Genomic DNA, 24,283 nt, shown 5'->3' on the forward strand with positions numbered 1-24,283 from the left:
TTATTCAGCTTTTATTAATTAGTTTCTGTATTAGTTTTTTTATTAGCTTGCTCTAGTTTTGTAGCGGGAGATTTCATTGTTAAAGTTCTATGTTTCAGTATGTTCCTTTTTTTTTTAAGTTAAGGAAGTTAGCTAGCTAAATTACCACAGTCTTGAAATATACTACCAATTTTCTCTGTAATGGAAGTTTGATGGACCATAAATTTTGCTAATTCTGTTTTGGACTGGAACATAAAGATTTATGGGTTTCAGAGACTGTAATCTCATCCAGAAGTTTAGAAATTGCACATCTACTAAGTAATTACCTAGTAGTTTTTGGAGATTATTGAGTGACAGATAGTAAAATTATACATTTTGCCAAAATATAGCTGGGTAATCTATGGCTCAGTCTGTAATTCTAGCTACTCAGGAGGCTGAGTTCTGAGTATTGTGGCTTGAAGCTAGCTTGGTCAAAAAAGTCTGTCCGTGAGACTCTTATCTCTAATTAACTCTCAAAAAGCCAGAAGCTTTTGTGGTTCAAATGGTTGAACACTAGCCTTGAGCCAAAAAACAAAGGTACATCATCACCCCGGCCCTGAGTTCATTTACCAGAAGAAAGTTGGGTACAAGTGGCTCGTGCCTGTTATCCGAGCTACTCAAGAAGCTGAGATCTGAGGATTGCAGTTTAAAGCCAGCCAGGGCAGGAAAGTCCAGGAGAGTCTTATCTCTAATTAATCATGGAGAAGCTGGAAGTAGAGCTGTGGCTCAAGTGGTAGAGCACCAGTTCTGAGAAAAAAAGCTCATGGACAGTGCTTAGGCCCCAAGTTCAAGCTCTAGGACCAGCAAATGAAGAAGAAAAAAATCCTTTGAAGAATGATGCAAATATATATCCATTTATCATATTTTATTGATGGTTTTTGCTTTTGCTGGAGGTTAAACCTAGTGTCTTGTGCATGCTGGAGACTGCCCTGCTACTGAGGCTGCACTCCCAAGCCTATATAGGTATTTAGGTTTTTTTTCTCTTTAATTTCAAGAAAGGTCTTGCTGTGTAGTACAGGCTGGCCTTGAACTATTCACAATTCTCCTGACTGTTGCCTTCTGGGTACTGGGATAACAAACCTTTGCTACCACACCAGTCTATAAGTTTTCATTAAAATCCTTTTTTCCCCCATAGGAAACGAACTATGAGAGTACACTATTCTCTGTGCAGTTCCAAGTAGTTATGCCTATCTCCATAAAAATCGACTTTCTATGCAAAAGCATTATTTGCCATTATTTGTGCAATGTTTATATTCTCAGGCTTACCCAACTTAACCATTGTTATTTAAGAAGAGTTTGTCTCCAGTCTTTTATGAACAAAAGTCAAAATTTTCTTTTCCATGTAAATGTTTGTTCTTTATTTCGTCATCAGGGAATTGGGATTCTTACTTGGTTTACTGATACCTATTTTTTCGGTGTCATCTCATTATTATTATTATTATTATTATTATATAGTTGTACAAAGGAGTTACAATTCCATAAGTCAGGTTATGAGTACAGTGTTTCTTGGTCAGTGTTACCCTTTCCTTTGTTATCCCCCATTTTTTCCTCTTCTGTCCCTACCCTCGTTAAATAGTTCATTTTTTATATAATATACAATTATTTACATAGTATACATTACATACATAGTATATTTCTATGTGTTACATATTCTATGTATATTAAATATACACGTATAAATTATATATAACATACACTTTTTACATACTGTACAGTGACCAGTTTGAACTTGAACGGATAGTTGGAAAGGATAAGAGAGCAGAGGTATGGGGAGAGGAATGATGGTGTGAGGTACAGGCTGACTAGTGTAGAGAAGAGGACAGGAGCCAGGTATAAGTCTTACAATAAGAGTTAAATCTGAGATAGTGGAGCTAGGGATCTATAGTGGCATGTATTTTTTTCACATTCTCTTTGGTTTGAGTTCCTTTGATGAACAACAAAGATGACCATCTTTCTTAGAGGCTACAAAGAGTAGAATGGTTAATTCTGGTTAATTCCCTCTTGTCTTCCCAACCTCTCCTTATTTCCTTTCAGTCAGGTCTTGATTTGGTGTAATAAGATGGTTTTATAAAAATTACTATCAACTTACAGCAAGATGCAAAGCATGGAGTGGCCTGAAAGTAGAGGAAAGGCAATTTTATTTTAGGTGACTGCAAACTTTCACTGCATTTGCAGTACTTTGGGTTTGGATTGTTAAGTTACTTATCTTGTCACTGTTACTTTTCTTTTTGTTGCCATAATGTGGTCCAAACTCTCTCTCTCTCTCTCTCTCTCTCTCTCTCTCTCTCTCTCTCTCTCTCTCTCTCTCTCTCTCTCTCTCTCTCTCTGTGTGTGTGTGTGTGTGTGTGTGTGCGTGCGTGCGTGCGTGCGTGTGTGTGTGTGTGTGTGTGTGTGTGTGTGATAAATTCTTCCTTCAGTTTTGTGGGCTGCTGCCCAGAAAATTTTTAATTTTTTGGTTGGTCGAGGGGCTTGAACTCTGGGCCTGGGTGCTTTCTCACTTAGATCTTCAGCTCAAGGTTAGAGCTCTACCACTTGAGCCACAGCACCGCTTCCGGTTTTCTGTTGGTTTATTGGAGATAAGAGTCTCACCGACTTTCCTGTCCCAGATGGCTTTGAACCATGTTCCTCAGATCTCAGCCTCCAGAGTAACTAGGATTACAGACGTGAGTCACCACTGCCCAGCTTCTTACTTGTTTTTGTTGTTCTGGAGATCAAATCCAAAGCCTTGTGCTTGCCAGGCAAACTCTCTACTGCTCATCTGCATTACTGGTCCAGAATGTTTAATAATATATTGTTTTCTGGGGCACTGGTGTCTCATGCCTATAATCCTAGCTACTGAGATGCTAAGGTTGGAAGATTGATTCCAAGTCAGCCCAGGCAAATAAACCTATGAGACTCTTTATTTTCAGTTAACTACTAAAAAGCCAGAAATTATGCTGTGGCTCCAAGTATTAGAGCACTAGACTTGTCCAGGCCCTGTGTTCAAGCCCCAGGACCAGCACCAAAAAACAAACAACCCCCCACATACACAGAGTTTGTATAAAGTTTATATGTATACTATACAGAAAAATTACAAAGACAGTCATGTATGAATATCTGCCAAGGAAGTGGCGCTGTGGCTCAAGTGGTAGAGCACTCTCCTTGAGCTGAAGAGCTCAGGGACAGTGCCCAACCCAGAGTTCAAGCCCCATGGTAGACTCCCCTCCCACAATCCCTCCCCCTCCCACAAGGGGAAAAAAAAAGAATAGCTGCCAGGCTGGGAAGGTGGCTCAGTGGTAGAGTGCTTACCGTGTATGCATGAGGCCTTGGGTTTGATTCCTCAGCACCACATAAGCAGAAAAAAGCCAGAAGTGGCGCTGTGGCTCAAGTGGTAGAGCACTAGCCTTGAGCTGAAGAGCTGAGGGACAGCGCCCAGGCCCAGAGTTCAGGACCTAAGACTGACTCCTCTCCCCGCCCCCCCGCACCCCCCCCCCCCCAAAAAAAAAGCTGCCAAGATATTTAAAAACAAATTCATTGTTACATTTGGTCCTTCCTGATACATGAAATAGAAGTAGGTAATGTGGCATAGAAAACACATATGAAGGGCTGGGAAGATGGCTCAGTGGTAGAGCGCTTGCCTTGCATGCCTGAGGCCCTGGGTTCGATTCCTCAGCACCACATAAGCAAAATGAAAAAAGCCGGAAGTGGTGCTGTGGCTCAAGTGGTAGAGCGCTAGCCTTGAGCTGAAGAGCTGAGGGACAGCGCCCACCCAGGCCCAGAGTTCAGGCCCCACGACTGGACCAAAAAAAAAAAAGAAAGAAAGAAAGAAAACACATATGAAGCCGGGCGCTGGTGGCTCACGCCTGTAATCCTAGCTACTCAGGAGGCTGAGATCTGAGGATCGTGGTTCAAAGCCAGCCCGGGCAGGAGAGACCGTGAGACTCCTATCTCCAATAAACCACCAGAAAACCGGAAGTGGCGCTGTAGCTCAAGTGGTAGAGCGCTCACCTTGAGCTGAAGAGCTGAGGGACAGCACCCAGGCCCAGAGTTCAGGCCCCAGGACCGACCAAAACAAACAAACAAACAAACAAAAAACACATATGAAGCCGGGCACCAGTGGCTCACGCCTGTAATCCTAGCTATTCAGGAGGCTGAGATCTGAGGATCGAGGTTCTCAGCCAACACAGCTGGGCAGCAAAGTCCATGAGACTCTTATCTCCAATAAACCACTAGAAAACCGGAAGTGGGACTGTGGCTCAAGCGGTAGAGCGCTCGTCTTGAGCTGAAGAGTGCAGGGACAGGGCCCAACCCAGAGTTCAAGCCCCATGACGGACAAAAACAAAAAAAACCCCACATATGATATTTCTATTCGTAACAGAATCATGGGTGAATGGCTAATATTACTGCTTTTACCTATAATCGTAATTGGAAGAGTATGCTAAATTTCAGGTATAGACTTTTGTGAAAGTAGAAGTGCAATATTGTCTATGTAAGCACAATCATTGTATATAAAGAACCCGTGGCATAGAGTATTTTCTTATCTTGAAGTGCTCATTGATATCTTTGACCTGTTCTCCCTTTTTGCTTTTCCTAATTGTCTTCTCAGTCCTGGATACAGCCAGGCATAGTTTATACATAACATGCTTATGTCATTTTGTGTTATAATTCTTATGCAGTATTTTTTATGAAGTGTTACATTGTTGCCTATTTTATACTTTCCCAAATATATTTTAGAAGATTTGTTAGATTTTGTATGTTACAACCATATTGCAAAACACAAAGCCAGACTTAATCGCATTGTTGGTAATGTGTTATTTAGAATTCAGTTAATCCCAAAATAGCCTGATATAGCATGTTTCCAAGATTGTATATTTTATGTAGACCTAGTCTGTTTGGAGTGTCAAACACTACTGCAGCTTGAGTACCTACTGCTGTCAGCAGGCTACAAAATAACCAGGAGGGAAGAAACCTATTTAGTTAATGTTGTTTGGGAATACTTTTTACATTGTACGTGTTTCAGGCAAGGCTATAAATAAAGTTGGATGTGAAGATAGGATAGCTTCTTCTGTGGCAGTTACCATTAGACCTCTTGCCCACAAGGCCATGCCTGGGTTGACTTGTGTCTGGGGGCACTTAAATTAATCAGAAAAAAAAAATTAGGTATAAAGAACTGTAATTCTTCATATGTGTTCATTTTAAAACACCATCAACTTTATGAGCTAGATATTTTGTTGTTGTCTTCTTAGAAAGGGAAGGAGATTGAGGCATAAAGATTGTTATTGACCCAGAATCTTATTTTTGGGTGGCAGTGGAGTGGGCCTTATAAGTTGCTAGACACGTACTCTACCAGTTAACTGCACACCCTAAACCTACTTGCTTTCATTGTTTTTCAAATAGTCTTATGATTTTGTGAGTCTGTGCATATGCATGTGTGTGTGTACTAGGACTGGGGCTTGAAGTCAGGGCCTCCTTCTCTGGCTTTTAGCCTTTTCTCCTTTGCTTAGCTCTTTCAGGTACTCTCCTACTCAACCCACAGTTCTACTTCCTACTTTTTGGTGGTTGATCAGAGATCAGAGACTCACGAACTTTCCTGTTAGGTCTGTCTGGCTTTAAACCACAATCCTTAGACCTCATCCTCCTGAGTAGCTAGGATTATAGTCATGAGCTACTGGTGCCTATCTAGCACGTCAAGTTTTTCCTGGGCCAGCCTAGACTTCTTTCCTCCTGTATGAGCCTCCCACATGGCTGGGATGATAGACATATGCCACCATACCCAGCTTTTTATGTTTGAGATGAGGTCACATGGACTTTTTTTTTTACACCCAGGCTGGCCTCAACTTTTTTTTTAAAGATGCCAGTGGCATTATCTTCACTCTATTGGGCTGCAATAGATTATCTTTGAGAAGTCATATAGTAAGGGTCAGAGAAGAAAGTCAAACCAGCGTGTAGGTTTCCCATTGTGCCTTGAGTAGGAGCTCTGATATGCTTATAGTAGTGGATACATATCTCCCTTCATTTGTACTCTTGAACTACTTTGGAATTCCATCTGAATGAATGGCACTCAGCAGTAACACATTTGTCACTATAGTGACCTCACGGTTGGTTTGCTTTGTTGAAAATCACCATCATATTAATAGACCTCAGTGTTATACCCCACAGATGGCATTTGTGTGAATGTTTTCAATAGTCTTTGGAATCTGCCACTTGCCAATGACCCAATTTTATTTTGAACACTCCATTTTTCTAGTTAATATTATACCATTTACATAAAGAGAATATGGCAGAATTGCTATAATCTAGCCTTTAATCAAATCTACTGGCTGTGCACCCATAATTTGTTTTTGTTGAATTGTTTATACTGCAGAAGAAAAAAATTATTCTTTTGTTCACCATAATAACTAAAAACATATTAATCTTCTCCTACCCCCCCCCCCCCCAAGCCAGTCCTGGGTCTTGAACTCAGCCTAGATGCTATCCCTCAGCTCTTCAGCTCAAGGCTAACACTACCACTTGAGTCTCAGCACCACTTCTAGCCTTTTCTGTTTATGTGGTACTGAGGAATCAAACCTGGGGCTTCATGCATGCTAGGCAAGCACTCTACCACATTCCCAGCCCCTTAATCATCTCTTAAACACAAGATATAGGGCTGGGAATGTGGCTTAGTGGTAGAGTGCTTGCCTAGCATGCATGAAGCCAAAGGTCTGATTACTTAGTATACCACATAAACAGAAAAAGCCGGAAGTGCCACTGTGGCTCAAGTGGTAAAGTGCTAACCTTGAGCAAAAGAAGCTCAGGGATAGTACCCAGTCCCTGAGTTCAAGCCCCAGGACTGCCACAAAAATCCCCCACAAAACCCACAAGATCTATAGGGTTCTTATAAGACTAGTCTGTTTAATGAAATGTAATGACTTCCTATTTTGAAATGTGGGTAACATAAAATGGTGAGAACCAGTCTTCACTAATACGGAATTACTGTTGTGGGTAATCCTCTATATAGAGAGGTACAGCATACATATATGTGAAAGAATTAAAAGCGTATGTAGAGAAGACAAGCAGATGGAATGGCATTAGACTATGTTTTTGATTAATAAGTCAGGTTAGAGCGACAGATGGAGCATGTTTTCTCTTATATGGGGAAGCTAGATCTAAAAATACATTGGGACATGATAGATTATACGGGACTCTAGGGCATTCACACACAGTGAAGCCAAAGGAGGACACTCTTAGGGGAGGAACACAAAGACACAATGCCTATGTGCCTCTGATCATATAGAATATTTATAGAAATGAACTCCAGGAAATGGAAAAAAATAAGTCAGGTTAACATCAAGAGTTAACTCTCAACCACCTTTATTTCCCTAGCCCCATCCATACTTAGCTTGTTATTTTTTTACCTATTAAAATTAAAAGTTTCAATGAAGTGCGTTACATTGTTTGCAGTGGGGATAAACTAGGTAGTGGGGGGAAAGAAGGGAGGGGGGAGGAGAGAGAGAGAGAGGGAGAGAGAGGGAGAGGAGCAAGCAGGAATGTCTGAGATGTTGAGATTATAAGCCAGGAAGATTCCAGAAACCCATCAGCAAGACAGTAGATGTGTATTGGAACCATGAAGTATTTTGATAACTATGGGAACAATTTTAACAATAGCTTTTGCTGTGTTTTTGTTGTTGTTGCTGTTTTGTTTTGCTTTTTGTTTTTGTCCCCTGACTGCCCATCTTGGGTGGACTGCTCACTCCTGCTAAGCTAGCAGAAAGCGAGCTTTGGAAAGCACTTTGCAAAATGTAGTGACTGACTCAGTTTCTCAAGGCCATACTACTGTGGTGGGTTTTTTTTTTTTTTTTTTTTGGGTCCGGTCATGAGGCTTAAACTCTGGGCCTGGGCGCTGTCCCTCAGCTCTTCAGCTCAGGGCTAGTGCTCTACCACTTGAGCCACAGCGCCACTTCCAGCTTTTTTCTTTTTGCTTATGTGGTGCTGAGGAATTGAACCCAGGGCCTCAGGCTTGCAAGGCAAGCGCTCTACCACTGAGCCACCTTCCCAGCCCTTTTTTTTTTTTTTTTTAAATGCTGGTCCTGGGGCTTGAACTTAAGGCCTGGGTACTGTCCCTGAGCTTTATTGTTCAGGGTTAGTGCTCTACCACTTGAGCCAGTTCCCTTCAGGAGTTTATTCTCATTGACTTACCTCCCCTGGCTGTCTTTGAACTGTGATCTTCAGATCTCAGCCTCCTGAGTAGCTAGGTGTGAACTACCAGTACCTGGCTGGCCATATATGTTTCCATGCTTGTCATTAGATTCAGTGTCTCTACTTTAACACTTGATATTTAACAATGCCTGTAATGTAGTAACCTCCCTCCCCCCGCCCCCCCCTTTTTTTTAACCATCATTACTTTAACATGTAATATAAACTTTTGCAATTTATTTATGGTTACTTTTCACACTTGTACTTTAAAAGCAAAGACTGGTTCTGGTTATTAGAAAATGGTAATGTGAAGTTGATTATATATTCAAAGTATTCAACTTTTGTTTCCTTCTAATTTAAACTCAGATTACTTTTATGTTTGAGGCATAGAGTTTGGATTATTTCTCTTGCCCAGGATGATGATGATAATGATTATGCTAAGCTGGTAGAATGACCTTATTTCTTATTGTTTGAAGCACTTAAATCTCTTAATGAATAGATGCAATTCATGTTCTGTCATATAATTTTATATCACTCAGTAATGCCAGTTGAAAACTCATATAGAAAGAGAAGGTCCTATTTACAGGGCAGTCCCTTCAGGGCTTCTTATGAAGGCAATCATAGTACCTTTTCTTGTATCAGTATTACTCAGGCTAACATGAAATCTTCAAGAAGGCTATGGTTAGGTTTTGGGAAAATTCTACAAAAGGATGAAAATAAAGAAAATAGTCATTGACAGAAGGTGAAATCATTAGCTTGCCTCAGATATATATATCTATATCTATATCTATCTATCTATCTATCTATCTATCTATATATATCTTAACCAGGCTCTAAGAACATGAGGAAGGCATGGCTTTACTAAGATTATGGAGTATTTGGTATGTCCATACCAAATAACGCAATATAATCCATCAAATATTGATGCTGTACCTATGTTAGGAAGTGAAGTAATTCAAAGTAGTCATGTAGTTCCCTTCCCCCAGTGTAGGTATTTTATTCCCTGGTATATCCATAGCTCCTTGGGCAGTGTCCTGTAAGAATTACTTGTTTCATAAATGTTGTATGAATGAGTAATGACTATTAAGATAAACAGTGGTGTATTTTTAGTGGTAAGGTCTTTGATTTGTTTTGTGAACTAAGAAGTGTGCTAGGTATGAGCTCATAATCCAGGTATTGTTAGTAGCTCTGCTTCTGTTTTCTTCACTGCATGTAATGGGTATCCTAGGAGCCATCAGAAGTTGGGTAATTGTCTCATTTATTTAGTAGGAGAAGCCACTAGATCTGGAAGGTATATAATACCATTTTCCCAGTAGAGGCAGACTACTGGGGAAAAAAAGTAAATCCTTTTCCACATTCTCCAAAACACAAATAGGTGAGTTAATTGAAAGTACTGGTTGGATCTTGAAAGGGGAGATGATAGCACTTGGGGCAGCATGGCGAGTCATTTTGTTCAACATTTTAGCTTTCCTCGAACCAGTCATGTGAGTGGACTTAAGGGTAACCATTGGAGCTTTTGTATAAGCACTGATGTGTGTGGTTTGGGGAACATACAAGTCTCTGATGAGGTCAGAACAGATCAAGATAGGGAAGGAAAACAGAACTGCAAAGTGTTCTAACCCATGGGAATGAAGTATGAGAACATTCAGTTTTGTGAAGGTAGCATACCTCAACAGGAGCTTATTGAAAATTTTAATAAGACTTTAAAGTGATTTTGGATGACAATTCCTCTGACCACAATGCCACGTCTTTGTCTTTATCGCAGCTGTTCCAAAGACCCAACGCACTTGCAGTCCAGCAGCTGACGGCCGCTCAGCAGCAGCAGTACGCCCTTGCAGCAGCACACCAGCCACACATTGGTGAGTCCCAAGCCCAGCGCCCCAGCTCTGTTCAGAATTCCTGGATGCTGTCATCCCCGGTAGCTCAGACTGAAAGCAGAAGCCACACAGGACATGCTTGATGGGTTAGGTGGGATGCCGGCACTTGGGAGGGAAGCGAGGGCAAGAAGATGGTTAGTTCCGGTCAGCCTGGGCTGGATAATGAGTTTGTATTCTCACAGAGTAAGTACATCCAGTAAGATCCAGTCCAACTCCCCCCCCCCCCCCCCCAAATCCATGAATCCCTTATACAAAGTAAATGAGCTTTCCTTTTTTTTTTTTTTTTTTGGGTCTGGTCGTTGGGCCTGATCTCTGGGCCTGGCACTGTCCCTCAGCTCTTCAGCTCAAGGCTAGCGCTCTACCACTTGAGCCACAGCGCCACTTCTGGCTTTTTTCTTATGTGGTGCTGAGGAATCGAACCCAGGGCCTCAGGCATGCAAGGCAAGCGCTCTATCACTGAGCCACCTTCCCAGCCCATGAGCTTTCCTTTTGTCTAGGCACATTGTACATTTTTGGCACCAGAATTCACAAGATATCCTTATTATCCAGCTCTTTCTCCAACAGAGATGTTTGAGTATTTAAAAAGTCTTTGCTATAGAAATAATTAGTGACTAGTATTCACTCATTTGGTAACATTTGGACAACATCGATTATATAAATTGGGCTTGTATAGAATAATTATTGTTTCTCATCTTACTAAGTATCAAGTAGGACCTATAAATTCATTTTTAAAGCACTGAAAAAGTTAACAAGCTGTCCCCTTTTCTTGTAGCAATAAAGTTTTCATGGACATTTTAGTTTTGTTGCCTAGGCTTTCATCCCTAGTGGACCTTCTTCTTGTTTTTCCAAACAGAACACCATAATTGTAGACAACTAGATCTAGGAAATCTTTTTATCTGCCAAATGCTGTGATTGAGTGGAGAGGAGATTAGCAGTCTTAGATGTGATTTGCTATGAGAAAGAAAACAAACTTTGCTTGTGCACTGGATGAATTTAAGGCCAAGCATAAAGCTCTTTGCCTGGGTCTAATGCACACCTGTAGATCTTTAATTATTGCCCATACATTTTCTTTATGGAATGCTATATGGAAAACTGCCTTAATTGGAAATATTAATTGGAAAATTCCTTCTGTAAGTCTTACTGTATTTTTTTCTTTCTTTCCTTCCGTCCTTCTTTCTTCTTTTCTTTTCTTTTTTGTTAGTCTTGGGGCTTGAACTCAGGGACTGGGCTCTGTCCTTGAGCTTCTCTGTGCTCAAGGCTAATACTCTACTACTTGAACCACAGTGACACTTCCAACCTTTTCTGTTTATGTGTTACTGAGGAATTGAACCCAGGGCTCCATGCATGCTAGGCAAGCACTCTACCACTGAGCCACTTTCCCAGTCTTAGGACTAGTTTTCTATCAAAGACTCATGAGCTTTATACTTTCTTCTTTATGCAGGTACTGAGAGTTGAATTGACTCTATTGTTATACTAAACAAGTCCAAATTAAGCAAAATATTCTCTCATGCCAGCAATATGTTTAGTTTTACAGAAAACACAGTTTGATTCATGTTTCTTATTGTATTTTAATAATAAAATTAAAACTGGTTTAAGGGCTACAGATAAAGCTCATTATAGATCACGTAGCATTCATAATATAAGGCCCTGAGTTCAACCCCCAGCACTGCAAATAAAATTCAACAATAAAATGAATTGTCAATTAAAAAAAAAAAGTTGCCTTTTTAGTGCCAGTACTAGGCCTCTGCATGGTCACTGAGCTCTACCACTTGAGACACAGCTTTACAATAGACTTCTTGGTAGCCAATCAGAGATAAAAAAGTCTCATGAATTTACCTGCCTGGGCTGGCTTTGAACTGTGATCTTCAGATCTCAGCCTCCTGAATAGCTAGGATTATATGTGTGAGCCACCAGCACCCAGGCCTAATTGTCAAAACTTTTCTTTCTTCTTCTTCTTCTTCTTCTTCTTCTTCTTTTTTTTTTTTTTTGGTTGGTCATGGTGCTTGAACTCTGGGCCTGGGCACTGTCCCTCAGCTCTTCAGCTCAAGGCTAGTACTCTACCACTTGAGCCACTGCGCCACTTCTGGTTTTCTGAGTAGTTTATTGGAGATAAGAGTCTTATGGACTTTCCTGCCTAGGCTGGCTTTGAACTGCATTCCTCAGATCTCAGCTTCCTGAGTAGGTTTACAGGTGTGAGCCACCGTCGCCCAGCTTGTCAAAACTTTTTAATGATGAAGTTGTACTGAGTTGAAGACTATATAAATAGGAACTAGAGAAGTGGCTTAGTGGCTGAGTGTTTATCTAGAATTTGTGAGGCCCTGGGTTTGAGCTAGAAAACAAAATTTAATAGCTTTCTTCCCCACCCTCCCACTCCCCCCATTGAGGTTGAACTCAGGACCTTGCACTTGTTAAGTAGGCCAGTTAAGTATTTCTTAGCAATAGTTAAAAAAAGTAAACAACAATCCAAAAATCTGGGCCTGGCATGGAGATCAAGAAGGTTGGGGTTTTCAGCCAGCCAGTGCAAGAAGTTAATGAGAACCCTCATTTCTACTAACAAGCTAGGTAATGCATACCTATAAACCTAGCTATAAAAGAGGCATAAGTAGGAAGAGAAGCTGGCTAGTTCAGGGGAATGAAAAAGAGTAGATCATATTTTTAAAAATAACTAAAGCAAAAAGGCTGAGTACAAAAGGACCAATTTATTGAGTGCTCGTAAGATCCCGAGTTCAAATCTCAGTATATACTATTACCCTTCAAAGCGGGGGTGGCGTGGGAGGGGGGGAAGAACCCATAATGAAAATGAAGGCTAACCTGGGCATGATGGCACAAGCTATTGTGTCAGCACTTGAGAAGATGAAGGTAGAGAACTGCCAAGTTCAAGGCTACCCTCAACCTACATAGCAAGATCCTATTTCAAAACAAATACAACACTAGATGAACACTACTACCATAAATTGTTAGTTTGAAGGTTATTTTATGTTTGTAAAATCCCTGTAAAATTCCTGTTTCAGCCTGTCTTCTGTTCCCCTGATGTACAGCCTAGAATGGTAGCCAAACCATGTAGGTATTTGTTTGTTAAGGCTGTAGTTTTGGTGTGTTTTACTGACAGATGTGTTTTCAGCAGGTTTAGCTCCTGCCGCATTTGTGCCCAATCCATACATCATCAGCGCTGCTCCCCCAGGGACGGACCCCTATACAGCTGGATTGGCTGCAGCAGCTACGCTTGGTGAGATAATCTGCACAGAAGGACTTTTCTCAATACGAGAAAGTTCTTTGTTTGGCAGATGCATGCATTCTTTATATTCTTCCAAAATTGTGTATCCAATAGAAATATCTTCCTGCTTTTCATTGACAACCATGTGCTAGCTAGATAACTCTGCTTAGCTGTTATACAGGTGTTTCTGACTCCAGCATGTTGAAAGGGAGGTGATCACCCACCAGTTCTCAGAGCTCATGAATCCCACTCCAGTTGGACTCATGGCTCAGGTGGTAGAGCACCTGCCAATGAGCAGAAATATTAGATACAGAATTGGAGTCCTGGTCTTAGACCAAAAATAAACAAATAAAATTAATAAATAAATGGAATCTCTCAACCAGGTCTACTGCTGCTTCTCTGTCATAGTTCCGTCTTTCTATTCGTCTCTTACCCCTAATGTCCTTGCTTCTTTCCCACCTCTGCTCTCTTTAAATTGACCATAAATATGTTTTATACACAAAGCTTCCTCATTCCACCCTATATCCCAATTCTTTTAAAGTCTCTTCTTTCTCTTCAGATGTAGTACACATCAATTATTGTCAGACATGGTTCATCCTTATAGCTTATTTGGAGTGTGATGTTTATTGGGTTTGTTCCCTTCAATTCTAGGTTTTCTTTTCCTTCCTGACTCCTTCCTTCCTTCCTTCCTTCCTTCCTTCCTTCCTTCCTCCTTCCTCCCTCCCTCTCCCTCTCCCTCTCCCCCCCCCCCTTTCTTTCTTTTTCTTTCTTTCTCTGGTTGGTCAATCATGGAGTTTAAACTCGGGGCCTGGACACTGTCCATGAGCTCTTTGGCTCAAGGATAGTGCTCTTCCTCCTTTGAGCCACAGCTCCATTTCCAGTTTTCTGGTAGTTATTTGAGGATTAAGAGTATCATGGATTTTCCCTTGTGGGCTGGCTTGGAACCATGATCCTCAGATCTCAGCCTCCCGAGTAGCTAGGATTACAGGTGTGAGCCACCAGTGCCCAGCTTTGAATTAATATTTTAAATTAATGTATATAATCTGATGATTAGTATTGGGATCATTTATGTGTTGGTGCCACTTTTTTCTTCTCTTGAGTGGCTGCCCATTGGCACACACCACACACTGTTAGCAATACCCATCCGATTCCAGCTTAGCTCAGTGTCCTCACACTCTTAGTCTTTTCTAGTAGACTCTTTTCCCCAATTTTTCCCTGGAAAGTGCCGTGGCTGATTTTATTATAAGACATGATCACAATTATGAGCACAGTACAGAGTAGCCTTTCATAGGCTTGTGAGGGGAGCATATTTAATGTAGATCTCACCTCTTCCTTTGGGGAAAAATAGTTTTTTCTAGTAGAGTGACCTTTGTTAACTTCCATTAACATTTATCTCACACTTACGCACTTGGCAGACATAGTCTTACATACTTGCCTTTCACATGAGTTCATAAATGGTTATTTTCAGTTTGGGAGTTGGAGTGCTATCTTATGTGAGGTCATACAGTCTATGCTTACACTTCAGTATATCATACAGAGTGGCTGTGCTATCTTGAGTTACCTTTCTTTTGAGGTCCTTTTTTATATTAATATATTCCTTGAAACAAAGATCAAGGGATAACATAATTGACAGTCAATGAAGTGATAGTTTGACGATGAGAACCTTGTTTTTTGTAGTCATCATCTGAGCCAGGCTGCATACTTTCCACATATCAGGAAATATTAACTACCCAAATGTGGAACCTCTGTATTGATAACACAGGAATGGAAGCAGGAATTTTGATGCTCTAAACACAGCAATTATTAGCTCTGAGATATCTTCCTTACTTGAATTGTAGGCCCCGTGCCACTTAAAATAAGTAAAGGTAAATCTAAATGCTTATGGTACTATCCCAGTGCTGGTGTGGTGCTAGTACTGGGTGTTCTTTGTTGGCTTTTTGGGGAGCCATAGAACTACCATTGCAGGTACCCACCCATCTTTTCAAGGTGGTTACATTCCCTCTGCTCTGCCAGCACTTAGTATACCTATTTATTGTATAGTGAGGAAACTTAAGTACAGATTGAGTCTTTGATTTTTTTCTTACTGTTTCTTTATATTATATATATATATACACACACATATATATATATACACACACATATAGACACGTATATACATATATATATACATATATATATATATATATATATATATACATATTTAATAAATTTTTTTTTTTTTAATTTTTTGGTCGGTCATGGGGCTTGAACTCTGGGCCTGGGCGCTGTCCTGGTACTCTTCAGCTCAAGGCGAGTGCTCTACCACTTGAGCCACAGTACCACTTCTGGTTTTCTAGTGGTTTATTGGAGATCAGAGTCTCACGAACTTTTCTGCCCAGGCTGGCTTTGAACCGTGATTCTCAGATCTCAGCCTCCCGAGTAGCTAAGATTACAGACGTGAGCCACCAGCACCCAGTTATATACATATTTTATATACATTATATATAATGGAATTTTATTCAGCTATTAGGAACAATAAAATCTTTTCATTTGCCAGGATATAGATCTGAAAAATACCATACTGTGTGAAGTACATTAGGCTTACACAGACAAATGGTGCATGTTTTTCCTCAAATATGGACCACAGATACAAAACACAACCTCCAGGTAAATATGCACAGGGGCATATGCATATATATATATGCTACCAAGCAGACTGAAGCACAGTGTATGGTGTAAACCCTTTGAGCAATTTTCACACAGTTATTATAATGAGTATCAGGAAGGTAAAACATTTTGAATGGAGTAATGAGAGAGAGTGGCTGAATGGAAAATGGAATGGTGGATTAATTCATAATACTCATGTACATATTTGATGAAGGAAGTGAGAAGGAAACTGCGACTGCTAGGGAAGAGGTAGAAGGGAGAGAGAATGATGGAAGAGGTGACTGATCAAGATGCACTGTATACATAAACGAACACCTTAAATTGTAATCCTGTGCACAACCATTTGTAGCTAAAAATAAACTTGTAAGTAGGCATTTCATTAAATAAAGAAAAAAATCATTTCAAATAAGTCATTTGGTAGAAGTTGTTTTTCTCCTGAGTTTTTTTTTTTTTTTAAACTAGCAAACGACTCACTGGTGAAATACAGCTCTTTTAGAATACTCAGACAGGGCTGAGCATCAGTGGCTCATGCCTGTAATTCTAGTTACTCTGAAAGCTGAGAATGGAAGGCTTAGGTTTAAAGCTCAGACTTTACCTCAGCAGAAGCTGGGTGTGGTGGTGTGACAGTCATCCCAGGTACAACAGGAAGGCTAAAGTAGTAAGGCTGATTGTAGTCCAGGTGCATGCCTGCTCAAAAATAATTAAGGGCTAGAAGTATGGCTCAGGTGTAGAGTGCTTGGATACAAGCTTGAAGTTCTGAGTTCAAACCTCCATACAAAACTAAAAGAAGAAAATCTAAACTACAAATGAGGCACTTCTGTAAAGTAATGGAGTTAAGCGTTGGTATTAGTAGAGTTGGCAGCTCAGAGTTTTATCTGAAAGAAATAATTACTTTTTCAATCAAGAGTTAAGAATTGGGCTGGGCACTGGTGGCTCACGCCTGTAATCCTAGCTACTCAGGAGGCTGAGATCTGAGGATCGCAGTTCAAAGCCAGCCCGGGCAAGAAAGACCGTGAGACTCCTATCTCCAATAAACCACCAGAAAACCGGAAGTGGTGCTGTAGCTCAAGTGGTAGAGTGCTCGCCTTGAGCTGAAGAGCTGAGGGACAACGCCCAGGCCCAGAGTTCAAGCCCCACGACCGACCAAAAAAAAAAAAAAAAAGAGTTAAGAATTGGGCTGGGAAGGTAGCTAAGTGGAAGAATGTTTGCCTTGCATGCATGAGGCCCTATGTTTGATTCCTCAGCACCACATAAGCAGAAAAAGCCGGAAGTGGGGCTGTGGCTCAAGTGGTAGAGTGCTAACCTTGAGCTGAGAGACAGTGCCCAGGCCCAGAGTTCAGGCCCCATGATTGACCCCCCCCCCCCCGCAAAAAAAAGAGTTAATTAGTTTTTTATGTGCCTAAGAATGAGATTTCCATACTTTATGCATAGTAATTTATTTTTATTCTTTACTTGCCCACCTTTATTTCAAAGTAATATTCAAACTGATAACCAGGATGCTTAACAGATTTGTAATTCTCAATTGCATTATTTTTTTAAGAGCTTGAAGATGATTACATCTCCTTTAAACATCTTTAAGAAGTATATAAAAATTCTGCAGTGAAAAACATAAGTTATCTTATTTTTTGGGGAAAAAACGCAAGGCTTTTGCAATAATGTAGAATTAAGCTATCATATGCTGGGTTACATTACTACATTCTTCAGAATGTGGATATAGTTAATATGTATTCACTTATATGAATAATTAACACTTAAAATTTCAAGTCACTTGTGAATGTTGTAAGTCCTTAAATGTGGAAATAAATGCCTAAAAATAAACATTGAAATAAATGCCTAAATATAAGTATGCTGAAGTCTGAAAGTATAAGTGTAGCTCAGTTTTTGGTTATTTCAATAGTACTGTAAACAAAATGATATTACTTCTAGTGTCCATTTAATTTCCTCATAATATGGTTATTAGTAAAGATACTTTGCATTAGTAAAGATACTTCCTACAACCAGTGGGTACCCCAGGAATCTATGACAGATCACTTTACAGCAGCCAAGATCATCAACAGAAAATCCCATATGTCAGTGTTCATCTGTTTCAAAGAGTATTGTTTATATATGGTCCAAAAAATGTCAAACCAGATGATGGGTCAGTAAAGTGGAAGAGCATAGCACATTTCTTAGTACTATTAAATGAACTTTTCTAGCAACATTTCTCTTTCAGCTTCTATCCCTTCACTCCAGTCATATCATTCTTTAGTTTTCTGAGTTATAGTTCGAATCATTAGTTTGCTATTGGCCACTTTTGAAAATAGTGATTCAGAATCTGAAATTCATTCATATATTGTGCTATCACAAACTCAGGTCTTGTGGGTAATGGTTCTGCTAGAACATCAGGCAGTTTTTTTTGTTTTTTGTTTTTTTTTTTTGTTTTTTTTGGGTCCGGTCGTGGGGCTTGAACTCTGGGCCTGGGCGCTGTCCCTCAGCTCTTCAGCTCAAGGCTAGCGCTCTACCACTTGAGCCACAGCGCCACTTCCAGCTTTTTTTTTTTTTCTGCTTATGTGGTGCTGAGGAATCGAACCCAGGGCTTTAAGCTTGCAAGGCGAGCACTCTACCACTGAGCCAACTTCCCAGCCCCAACATCAGGCAGTTTTATGAAACCTTGTTTTTCTTCTGGATAGCAGTCCCATTGAAGTGACAATCAAAACCTGCTTCCTGGAAGCTGGAATCTTTGATCTTGAGGTCCAAAAGGTCCCATAGTTTTATCAGGCCATACAGTTCTAGAGCATGTATCTATAGGTGAAGTGGCCACATGAATTCATCAGAGCCTGAAGGTCCTGTTTTCGGAGAGCTTTGGGCCGAAGATAAGCCAATTTAGAGGGGCAGAAACTGGGCGGAAACCATTGGAACCTATCAGGCCTCGGCCTCAGCAGCCGGGCCTGGCCCAGCCCAGCCCAGCCCAGCCCAGCCCAGCCCAGCCCAGCCCAGCCCAGCCCAGCCCAGCCCAGCCCAGCCCAGCCCAGCCCGGCCCGGCCCGGCCCAGCCAGCAATTCCATCTTCTGGAAGCACCAGCAAAATGGTTGCACCCCTTATTCTTTTCTTTACCTGATTAGTGTCTGAACACAATTTCTTCAATTTGGAGACAGTTTGTATTTTTATTTTTGCTGTTTCTGGGGCTTAAACTCAGGGCCTGGGTGCTGTCCCTGAGCTTTTGTACTCTACCACTTGAACCCCAGCTCTGCTTCCAGCTTTTTGGTGGTTAACAGGAGGTAAGAGTCTTTGCCCAAGCTGGCTTCGAACTGTGTTTTTTTCCCCCCAGATCTCAACCTCCTTTGTATCTAGGATTTACAGGTGTGAGCTACCAGTGCCCAGCCAGTATTATGGTTCTGATGAGTCCACTTGCTTATTGTAATACAATAGATAACATAGTTTCTAAACAGTACCTTCATTTTGATTCAGGTTTTGAATTTCACCATGGGCACCCTTGCTGGTAAACAGAATTTGTTAATTTTAGCTAAGCCCAGTAGAAACGTCACTGGACTTAGCCCACCACCCATCAGACCTATAATTCCAGCTACTTCAGAGGCTGAGATCTGAGGATCATGATTTAAAGTCAGCCTGGGCAAGACAGATCCATAAAACTTAACTCCAGTTAATCACCATAAAAGCCAGAAGTAGAGATGTGGCTCAAAGGGGTAGAAAAAGTGAGCGGAAACACCATGCAAGAGGGTGAGGTCTTGAGTTCAAGCTTTATTAACAGCGCGCGCGTGCATGCATGCATGCATGCATGCATACACAGGGTCACAGCTTATTGGGTAGCGGTACAATGAGACTATTTTAGAAGCTTAAAATGTGGTCAGAGAGTGAAATGAGCCAGCTTACTTGACTTAATGTGGTAGTTGTTTGATGAGAATTAGCTGCTGTTTCAAAATAGCTATAATTTGAGCAACTTTGTGGAATGCCAGTGTCAGCTTTGCTTATTAATGAACAAATTGCAGATGTTGAACTTGCTTTAAGAAAGTTTAAATTGGAGATGTATTTCAGCAGATTTGAGAGGCAGGCTTTGAGTCTTTTTGCATGTTTTTCTATAGCATTTTCTAATTTAAAATGTACATAGCAAAATGACTGCTTTATTATGTTATTTTTGATTTGCAAATTTGCATGCATGCTCTGTCTTCTTGGGGTGGGGGAGGGGCGCTGGTCCTGGGGTTTGAACTCCGGGACCTGGCATGTTCCCTGAGCTGCTTTTTTGCTCAAGGCTAGTACTGTACCACATAAGCCACAGCACCACTTTCCCTCTGTCTTCTTTATCACCATCTTCATCAGAGAATTATATGAATTAGACTTCTGCTACAACTAAGTTTCTGTCTGGGTAAACATTCTGTGTCTGTACCTACCCTATTTGGCAAAGAATGGACCTGTATGTAGCTTGTTGCCAAAGAAGGTGAACAGATCATTTAGATTCAAGCAGTATGCTTAACTTTATTTAGGATATTCTGCTGGTCTGTAACAAGCCAAGGTACTGTGTTTTTGTTTTTGTGGGTTTTTTTTTTGTATTGGTATTCATATTTACTCAGATTTTATTTCTCGTCAGTTGTGGGGCTTGTACTCAGAGCCTGGGAGCTGCCCCTGAGCCTGTTTGTGCTCAAGGCTAGTGCTCTACCACCTTAAGCCACAGTGCCACTTCCGGTTTTTGAGTGGTTAATTGGAGATGAGAGTCTCACAGGGACTTTTTTGCGTGAGCTAGCTTCAAAGCACGATCCTCACATCTCAGCCTCTTGAGTAGCTAGGCTTATAGGCATGAGCCACCAGTACCTGGCTTTGGTGCCACGCTTGTAAGCCTAGCTACTCAAGAGGCTGAGATCTGAGGACTGTGGTTTGAAGCCAGCCTGGACAGGAAAGTCCATGATACTCTTCAGTTAATTACTAAAATAGCCAGAAGTGGAGCAGAAGATCAAGTGGTAGTGTTAGCCTTGAGGGGGGTGAAATCATACATTAACATCTGTATATACTTGTGTTGAATAACTTTTGTGACTTTAAAAATAGAAAGTAGAACACAGCCAAATGTTTCAAATTAAACAGTGGTTCGGTTGGATTTTGGGTTTTGTGATACAATGACTGGTAGGTTTCCATGCTTCTGGAGTTAGTGATGCAGCATCGTCGTGATATCTTTCCCATCCTTCAGGTGCCATGCTCACCATTAAAATGGTACAACTGAATTTTGTTCTTTTCTACCACTTTAGGCCTACAAGCCCTCCATATATTTTCTCTCAAATGACCACACTTGTATCTCTGCTCTATCTTTAAAGTCCAACTTCCAGTTTCTTGCTGCACTTATTATCCACCTATCAGTATCTTTACCATTGTGACCCTTTGTCTTTCTCTAGTCCAGTAGTCCTGGAGTCTTTGCTGTCATGGTCTTGTACAGTATTTTCTGTTTTTACAAAGGCAGTCAATAATTACATAGCACAAATCAGTGAATTCATTAATACTTAAAGATTTTGGATCAGAGTAGGACCTGTTAGGTCAGATACAGTCTTTGGACACCCTAAGAGTTTATAAACTTTACCTTTTGTTTGCTGTTTTTAGGCCCCGCTGTGGTCCCTCACCAGTATTATGGCGTCACTCCCTGGGGAGTCTACCCTGCCAGTCTTTTCCAGCAGCAAGCTGCTGCTGCTGCAGCTGCAACCAATTCTGCTAACCAGCAGACCACCCCACAGGCTCAGCAAGGAGGGCAGCAGGTAAAGGGAACAAGTATGACTTTTACTGTTGTCTGTAGCTAATAGGTGATGTGGTACCTTTTAGGAAACCTCTGGATACATGAGTTTTCCTTGTGTGTGAATCTGTGTTCCGGACCCAGAGTGAATTTTTTGTGCAGAACATCTTTAAGCATCAGCCTCTTCTTGGCCATTGTAACTTGACGAGGTGATATTACTTCAATTTGATACGAGAAAGTTGTTTAAAAGTGTTGTTCAGATAAGGTTACATTGGTAGCAAGTAACAACGAGTCTTCAGAGTAATAGGGATGTTTTTCCAGTTAGCATTCTCTAGTTCCCGCTTGAGAATTTTCAGATCACATTGAAGTTTGCTTGATGGGTTGTCAGCCATGTGTGCTGTTTATTTACCATTACTATTGAATTAATCAGAAATCTTAAACATATTATACATATGTTAACTTATAGGAGTTTTCAATTGAGCTTGGAAAAACTGCTAAGCAGTTGATCTATTCTCAAATACACCATTTCCCCCCCTCCTTATTATTAGATGAATATCTCTTCATTGCTATAAGTTGTAGCAAAGTAGAAAGCTCCCCCCAAAAAAAGAAAGAAAAGAAAGAAATCCCACCCTAAATGCTTACTTAAAAATACCTAACATTAGGCTAGGTGGGGTGGCACATATCTGTAATCCTAGCTACTCAGGAGGACAGCCTTTTGTGCTCAAAGCTGGTGCTCTACCAGTTGAGTCACAGCTCCACTTCCAGCTTTTTTGGTTGGTTTTTTTTTTTTTTTTTTTTTTGGTGGTTAATTGCAGATAAGAATCTCATGGGACCCCCCATGTCTCCCCCCAAACCACTGTCCTCAGATCATAGCCTCCTGAGTGGTTAGAATTACAGGCGTGATCTACCAGTGCCTGGCTCACATTTTTTATTTTTAATTTATTTTTTATTTTATTTATTTTATTTTATTTATTTATTTATTTATTTATTTATTTATTTATTTATTTATTTATTTATTTATTTATTTATTTGGTGCTACTACTGGGGCTTGTATTCTGGGCCACTTGCTCTCATTTGGCTTTTCTCCCAGCTTTTTGCTAGTGATTTGGAAATATTGAGTCATAGGCTTTTCTGCCTGGTAGCATGAGTTAAAGCTTTTCTTTGTATACATGCACATGTGTGTTAGTGCTGGGCTTTGAATTTGGGGCCTTGTGCTATTGCTTAGCTTTTTCACTCCTATCTGGCATACTTGAGTTGTGTGTGCTTTGTTTTTTGTTTTCTGTTCTTTTAATGCAGCCCAGGCTTGCCTCAAACTGTTGGTTTTCCTGTGTTAACCTGGTGAATACTGGGATTATAGACATAATCCACTGTGCCTAGCCACTATTTGGAATTTGATTAAAGGGGAACAGTGTTGAAGGGTAGAGAAATGTTCTCGTATTTCTCATAAAGAATATAGCTTCACATATGTTTGTTTAAACACAGATATTTTAAAAGTTAATTGTCTTATCAAACTGCTCCCTCCTACTCTGTCTGTTCTTTCTTCTTTCTCGGCTTCTTGTCAGAACACTGATATGTAATTCTTCAGTGTCATCTGTCCTATTCACTGGAGCAAGTTCTCCACAAAGCCAGGGGCTTTGCCTGCCTTGTCCATAGCTCTGCCTCTAGTATCTGCCACATGGTAGGAATCAAATAGCTCTTGTTACATACTTCTCACTGTGTCTAAAGGTGATAACTAAAAATGGTAGAACACAATTTCACCATGCTAGTACTTGGGTTTTTATCCTTATAGCTATGCTATATAAAACCAGTATGAGGAAACTTTCAGAACTGTTAATCTTTAAAACTCAACTGGAAGATTGGGTGTCTGTGGCTCATGCCTATAATCCTAGCTACAGAAGGCTGAGATCTGAGGATCTTGGTTCAAAGCTATCCGGGAAGAAAATATGTAAGACTTCTACCTTTTTTTTTTTTTTTTTTTTGGTCGGTTGTGGGGCTTGAACTCTGTCCCTGCACTCTTCAGCTCAAGGCGAGTGCTCTACCACTTGAACCACAGTGCCACTTCCAGTTTTATGAGTGGTTTATTGGAGATAAGAATTTCACAGACTCTTCTGCCCTGGCTGACTTTGAACTGTGATCCTCAGATCTCAGTCCCCTGAGTAGCTAGGATTACAGGTGTGAGCCACCTCGCCTGGCTTGACTTCTGCCTTTTTGCTGGTTGATTGGACATTAGTGTAGTGGCGCTATGGCTCAAGTGGTAGAACGTTAATATTAAGCTTAGGGACAGTGCCTAGGCCCTGAGTTTGAGCCCCAAGACTGATTCTTCTCCTGTATGCACCTCCCCACCTCCCCAAGTCAACTGGCATGTATGATAAATTTTAAGTACTTAGCCTGAGAAGAAAGTCATTAACTTATTTCTGTCTCCCATTCCTAGGTTCTCCGTGGAGGAGCAAGCCAGCGTCCTTTGACCCCAAATCAGAATCAGCAGGGACAGCAAACAGATCCACTAGTGGCAGCTGCAGCTGTGAACTCTGCCCTTGCATTTGGACAGGGTCTGGCTGCAGGCATGCCAGGTAAAGCTGTATGGTAGTTTTTAATTCTGGGAGGGGTAAGAGAGGATGCCTACTTCTTTGGGATGAATGCAGGAGAGTAGGTACTATTTTCAGCTTTCCCAGA

At 40.8% G+C, this 24,283-nt stretch overlaps 1 protein-coding gene and 1 pseudogene across 15 annotated transcripts in view; one reads left to right on the plus strand and one right to left on the minus strand.

The window, feature by feature from the left end:
• Pum1 (pumilio RNA binding family member 1) overlaps positions 1-24,283 on the plus strand; it is a 135,566-nt gene that overhangs the window by 79,193 nt on the left and 32,090 nt on the right. For 8 of the 15 annotated variants that reach the window (XM_070037418.1, XM_070037417.1, XM_070037421.1 and 5 more), the window contains 4 exons: positions 9,935-10,028; positions 13,168-13,272; positions 21,484-21,635; positions 24,042-24,180. In XM_070037418.1, the coding sequence (XP_069893519.1) occupies positions 9,935-10,028; positions 13,168-13,272; positions 21,484-21,635; positions 24,042-24,180 (490 nt within the window). The remainder of the gene's footprint in view (positions 1-9,934; positions 10,029-13,167; positions 13,273-21,483; positions 21,636-24,041; positions 24,181-24,283) is intronic. The other 7 variants (XM_070037419.1, XM_070037422.1, XM_070037426.1 and 4 more) reach the window with 1 other exon arrangement.
• Positions 17,829-18,720, minus strand: LOC138837966 (cobalamin trafficking protein CblD-like; annotated as a pseudogene).

This window comes from Dipodomys merriami, unplaced genomic scaffold, assembly GCF_024711535.1.
Source record: "Dipodomys merriami isolate MVZ:Mamm:240054 unplaced genomic scaffold, mDipMer1.0.p SCAF_28, whole genome shotgun sequence".
In the NCBI taxonomy this organism is placed as follows: Eukaryota; Metazoa; Chordata; class Mammalia; order Rodentia; family Heteromyidae; genus Dipodomys; species Dipodomys merriami.